Source organism: Mobula birostris, chromosome 24 (genome assembly GCF_030028105.1).
Source record: "Mobula birostris isolate sMobBir1 chromosome 24, sMobBir1.hap1, whole genome shotgun sequence".
In the NCBI taxonomy this organism is placed as follows: domain Eukaryota; kingdom Metazoa; phylum Chordata; class Chondrichthyes; order Myliobatiformes; family Myliobatidae; genus Mobula; species Mobula birostris.
The window spans coordinates 5,428,419-5,434,418 of NC_092393.1; the positions used below are offsets into that span (position 1 = coordinate 5,428,419).

The following is a 6,000-nucleotide window of genomic DNA, read 5'->3' on the forward strand; positions in this document are numbered from 1 at the left end:
TGACACATTTTAATATTTTAAGCAAGAAAACTTTTTTATTTCCATCTTTTACAGTTTCAAAATAACGAAAAAGGAAAAGGGCCGGAAGCAATAGTTTGGGCACCCTGAATGGCAGTACTTAGTATCACCTCCTTTGGCAAGTATCACAGCTTGTAAACGCTTTCCGTAGCCAGCTAAGAGTCTTTCAATTCTTGTTTGGGGGACTTTCGCCTATTCTTACTTGGAAAAGGCTTCTAGTTCTGTGAGATTCTTGGGCCGTCTTGCAGGTACTGCTCTTTTGAGGTCTAACCATAGATACTCAATTATGTTGAAGTCAGGGGACTGTGAGAGCCATGGCCAAACCTTCAGCGTGTGCCTCTTGAGGTAGTCCATTGTGGATTTTGAGGTGTGTCTAGGTTCATTATCCTGTTGTAGAAGCCATCTTCTTTTCATCTTCGGTTTGGAGAAAAAAGGGTGCAGAATTTCATGAAAAGAACACCTCTCCAACTGTTAAGCACAGGGGGTGGATCGATCATGCTTTGGGCTTGTGTTGCAGCCAGTGGCACAGGGAACATTTACTGGTAGAGGGAAGAATGAATTCAATTCAATACCAGCAAATTCTGGAAGCAAACATCACACTGTCTGTAAAAAAGCCGAAGATGAAAAGAGGATGGCTTCTACAACAGGATAATGAACCTAGACACGCCTCAAAATCCACAATGGACTACCCCAAGAGGTGCAAGCTGAAGGTTTGGCCATGGCCCTCACAGTCCCCCGACTTCAACATAATTGAGTATCTATGGATAGACCTCAAAAGAGCAGTACCTGCAAGACTGCCCAAGAATCTCACAGAACTAGAAGCCTTTTGCAAGGAAGAATGGGCGAAAATCCCCCAAACAAGAATTGAAAGACTCTTAACTGGCTACAAAAAGCGTTTACAAGCTGTGATACTTGCCAAAGTGGGTGTTACTAAGTACTGCCATGCAGGGTGCCCAAAATTTTGCTTCAGGCCCTTTTCCTTTTTTGTTATTCTGAAACTGTAAAAGATGGAAATAAAGTTTTCTTGCTTAAAATATTAAAATGTGTCATCTTTAACTTTATGCCTTTTGGAAATCAGGTCATCTTTTACTCGTTTAGCTATTCACAGTAACAGAAATTTTGACCACAGTGCCCAAACTTTTGCATGTCACTGTATGTATTCCTCAAAGAGAGATGATCAACTATGTCTGGCACCGAGCACCAATACTAAGCAGTTTAGGGCAGTTTTAACAAAGGTTAGAAACTGAATAAAGCTTCCACTGCACTCTTAACAGTGCAAATCGTGTGTGGATGAAATAGATTGCAGCAACATATATGCAGGACCAAAGCTGTACTTTAGGCTGTCTAGTCTATGCTGAGGATCAAAGCTGTACTTTAGGCTATCTAGCCTATGCTGAGGTTTGGGAAGCTCCTGGGGTTCCTCCCACTCTCCTCCTGCAACTTCAAATGTACTTTGAGTCTTTGAAGATTTTATTTCTTGCAAATTAGAAAATGGCTAAAGCTGAAAACATGAGATTCTGTGGATGCTGGAAAAACCCAAAATTCTGGAAGAACTCAACAGGTCAGGCAGCATCTATGGAGAGGAATAAAGAGTCAGTCTTTTGGGCTAAGACCCTTTATCAGGGCTGGAAAGGAAAGGGGAAGATATAGATAGAGTGAATGCAAGCAGGCTTTTTCCACTGAGGCTGGGGGAGAAAAAAACCAGAGGACATGGGTTAAGGGTGAAGGGGGAAAAGTTTAAAGGGAATATTAGAGGGGGCTTCTTCAAGCAGAGTGGCGGGAGTGTGGAATGAGCTGCGAGATGAAGTGGTAAGTGCGGGCTCACTTTTAACATATAAGAAAAACTTGGACAGGTACATGGATGGGAGGTGTATGGAGGGATATGGTCCAGGTGTAGGTCAGTGGGACGAGGCAGAAAAATGGTTCGGCACAGCCAAGAAGGGCCAAAAGGCCTGTTTCTGTGCTGTAATGTTCTATGGTTCTAAGAAGCCAGAATAAGGAGGAGTACGAGCTGGAATGTGATGAGTGAAAGGTCAATGGGTGAGGAAGGGGGGGATGAAGTGAGAATTTGGGAGGTGATTGGTGGAAATGGTAAAGGGCTGAAGATGAGGAGAGTGGGCCATGGGAGAAAGGGAAGGAGGAGGAGAGCCAAAGGGAGGTGATGGGTAGGTGAGGCAAAGGGAAGGGGTTAGAGGGGAGCCAGCATGGTGAATGGAAAAGGAGGGAAGAGGGAATGGGGGCAAGTTATCAAATGTTGGAGAAATTGATGTTGGTGCTGTCAGATTGGACAGGTTGCTACCCAAACGGCGAGTGGCTTTATTGTGGCTTCGGAGGAGCCGTAGACCAACATGTCGGAATGGGAAAGGGGACTGAATATAAAATGGTTGGCGACTGGGAAATCCTCCCTGTTGCGGACAGAGTGAAGTCTGAAGTTGCCTGCGTTCAGAGATATCAAATGTTTCCAGTTGAGATGCAACAGAGCTTTTTCTCTGAGGCTTGAAGCTGACCTTTGTTGCCAAAAGCAAAGTGCATTAATATCCCCAGACTCATACTGAGGGCAGCTGGTATCTGGGAAGTGGAGCTGAAGGGAACAAATTTCATTAAAAAGTATTTGTTTATGCTGGTGTGTGTTTGTGCCCTTGTTTAAAGATGGCGTTATAAGAATGTCTGTGTCGTGAGCAGTTCTATGGTTGTAACCTCTTGATTGTATGTTTTGCCACAGGTTGACGTCACTTCCTGAGCAGCCTCCGGCTCTGGATTGGAACTATTATAGGAAAATGATCGTAAAACCTGGTATGGTGGATGAGTTTGAAAAGAAGGTAAGGGGTCCATCCTGCATGATTTTGGAAAGCTGTGTCTTTGAGAAAGCTGGGAAGCACAAAGAATGTCTTCCTGGGAGTTTTATTTTCACTGGAACACACTGAGAACGTATTTGAAAGGGAATTGGCTCAGGAGTATTGCACAGTGTAGAGAGTGAGGAAAAGGCTTTGATTTAATAGCTTATGATGATGTTGGGGGGGCGGAACATTAGCCCCACAGGCCTGTGTAAAATATGGAATGCTTTGCTAATTGGTGAGTTTAGTCCTGTATGTTAAACCAGTAGATGTGGAATGCTAATAATACCTCCAGATGGGATCTCAGCCTCCTTGTCACTGCACAGAACACAGTGCCTTCGGTGCAGTACATTTGCACAACTTCGTGAGAAGGAAACACCCATACCTGAGCCTACACCCCGAAGGCAGACAGTACGTCAGCAATCCAAGCTTCTTGGCTCAGAGATAAATCTTTGGCTGGTATCAGGGAGCAAGAGTCTCCGCTTAGTTTGCTTCCCTTTAGCAGGAGGTGTCAAGACTGATCACAATACGCCAGTCAGTTCAGCTGTGGCGATGTGAACAGGTCAATAGCCTTAACCACTTGGCCATATAAGTGTTGATGCAGTGGTATGTTCTGTTCATGAGACAATTACTCTACAGAGCTGGATAGGCTCTGAACGAAGATATGAGGGGAAGGCAAGGACCACTGATTTTCCAGTTGTAATGCAACACAACTGGAGGAGCCTGACTAGACACTTCCTATTGCCTGCTTCCACCACTCTCCTGGAGAGGCAAAGGAAGGGAGAGTCGATGTTAAAAGAAATGGAAACAAAATCCAGCTGTTTCTTCTCACCCACCATCACAACTAGACCAGAAGATCTTTGCAGATCATGTGTTAAATGTAAATTCATATCAGCTACTTAATGTGACCTTGCCACAAGCAAGGAGCTGAGGTCCACAACCGTTCGTAGAATCAACATCAACCACGTTGGTCAGCAGCCATTCACTGCTCCATTTAGCTGTGTTTAAGAGGAATGTAGACCTTGAATAGGCAGTGGTTCAAATGATGATGATGTGGTGGAGGAGTGATGTGCTGGCACGGTGGGATTGACAGACCTGTTTTTGTGATGCAGCTTCAAAATAGGGGGAAATATTCCTGTTCTTGAGGGGTCTGAGTGCAAATGCACCACCAAGTCCCAGTGCATTCCAAATCTCTGACCTGAATACGGGTGCTCCCCAGGACATGACAGGGTTCCATTCCTGAGAACTGTTTGTAATGTGAACAGCAAGTTGGAAATGCAGCCAAACAGCGACATATTTATATAAAAACATAGGTCAATGTAACAGCCATTCAGAGGTGGCTGCGAATTGAATGCCCGTGATTCATTTGGTAATCATAATTCCAGCTGAAGAAGGTGAATGGGTTGCAGGGACATCTGTGACTAAAGGATTGTTGTTTAACTTTCTTTTTCTCTCTCTCTCTTTCCTCTTACCCTCCCTCCCATTTATAACAGTACAATGCTTTAAAGATTCCAGAGCCCATCAACACACAGACTGAGAAAATTAATGCTCAGGAGCAAGAGGCTGTGAGTAACACTTTCACTACTGACTGATCACGTTGAAGGATTAAATGTGCACCTTTAACGCACTAGGTTAACATTTAGGTAACTGCTGCCTTCTGTTCCATAGAAAAAGAGTGCTGAAGAATACTGTCAGGCTTCAAAGGAGCGGATTTCCAAATATGAAAAGGAGGTAATGCAATTCTGTGTGTAATTCTCCAGCGACTACTCATTATGATCCTTCAGAATTTTTCCCAGAAGGGGCTGCTTCACTGGCACATAGGGTACAATTCACCGGCAGTCAAAAGCCTACAGATGCTGCAAATCTGACATAAAGTAATACGTGCTGGAACTCTTTAGCTGAGTAGATGGTGTATGTGGAGCAAGTGAAATCTTCTGTCGTTGACATTCCATTAGGGCCCAGTAAGCAATGCCTGTCTGAATCAGGATTACCTCTCTGCTGTTAATATCCAGCAGTCTGTTATTTACAACTTTGTGGCATTGTCGGTGGTACCCAGCTGGAGGAGTGTGGATGGGTGAAAGAGGGGAAAGAGGCTGGGTGATAAGGGGCTTGGGTGGAGTTTGTGTGTGAGAGGTGGTGGATCAGATGGAGAGAGAGAAAGAAAAGAGACAAAATGAAGAGTTTGTCTTCAATGTCAGAATTCAGTATTGGAGAATTCCACTCTCCATGGGTTGGATTTTTCATGGGATAGACCTCTAATTTCAGGTTATTGCCTGCTGTAAAATGCATGTCTTCTCATGTCCGTTTCAGCTCGCAAGCTTCAAAAGTATGGTTCCGTTTGACCAGATGACCATTGATGATCTGAACCAAGCTTTTCCTGAAACCAAGCTGGACATGGAGAAGTATCCCTACTGGCCTCACAAGCCCATCAACGAGCTGTAACTGTCCCTGTGCTGGCTGCAGATGTAACTCTATTTTAAAATAAAGCGTTGTTCAGTGTTGAGTGAGTGCTCCTATTCCACCTCACAGTGTGTCACCATCTGCAATGGTCTTCACCTAAGCAAAATATTACGAGGGCAGGTTGCTTCATTCTTCAGTTTTCTCATGCTTCTATTTTGTGATTTCAAGGAAAAGGGATTTGTCAGTGATGTGGTTGTGACAATTATGCTAATCTTAAATTATGGTATCTTGCTGTGCTCAATTCCTGATACACTTGTAGAAATGATCAAACTTCAAATGGATATAATTGGCTGTGGAAAAACTTTGAAATGTCCTGAGTATTGAAAGGTTTCTCCTTTTTCTCATTCCCTTACAGTATAGGAGAACATTTGGCCTGTCAATATTTGCTGGCTTACAGATTTACCATTATCCTATTCCCTGCTTACTTTTAGAAACATAGAAAACCTACAGCACAATTCAGGCCCTTTGATCCACAACACTGCCTAACATGTCCTTACCTTAGAAGTTACCTGGGGTTGCCTATAGCCGTCTATTTTCCTAAGCTCCGTGTACCTATCCAGGAGTCTCTTAAAAGACCCTATTGTATTTGCCTCCACCACAGTCGCCGGCAGCCCATTGCCCATTCCATACACTCACCACTCTCTGTGTAAAAAAAAAAAAAAAAAAAACAAAAACAAAAAAAAACAAC

At 43.7% G+C, this 6,000-nt stretch overlaps 1 protein-coding gene across 2 annotated transcripts in view; it reads left to right on the forward strand.

The window, feature by feature from the left end:
• The window catches only part of atp5pd (ATP synthase peripheral stalk subunit d), a 14,625-nt gene extending 9,270 nt beyond the window's left edge, over nt 1-5,355 (forward strand). For both annotated transcript variants that reach the window (XM_072242581.1, XM_072242582.1), the window contains exons 3-6: nt 2,741-2,837; nt 4,346-4,417; nt 4,521-4,583; nt 5,163-5,355. In XM_072242581.1, the coding sequence (XP_072098682.1) occupies nt 2,741-2,837; nt 4,346-4,417; nt 4,521-4,583; nt 5,163-5,294 (364 nt within the window). In that variant the 3' untranslated portion in view covers nt 5,295-5,355. The remainder of the gene's footprint in view (nt 1-2,740; nt 2,838-4,345; nt 4,418-4,520; nt 4,584-5,162) is intronic.
• Nucleotides 5,356-6,000: the final 645 nt, after the last annotated feature.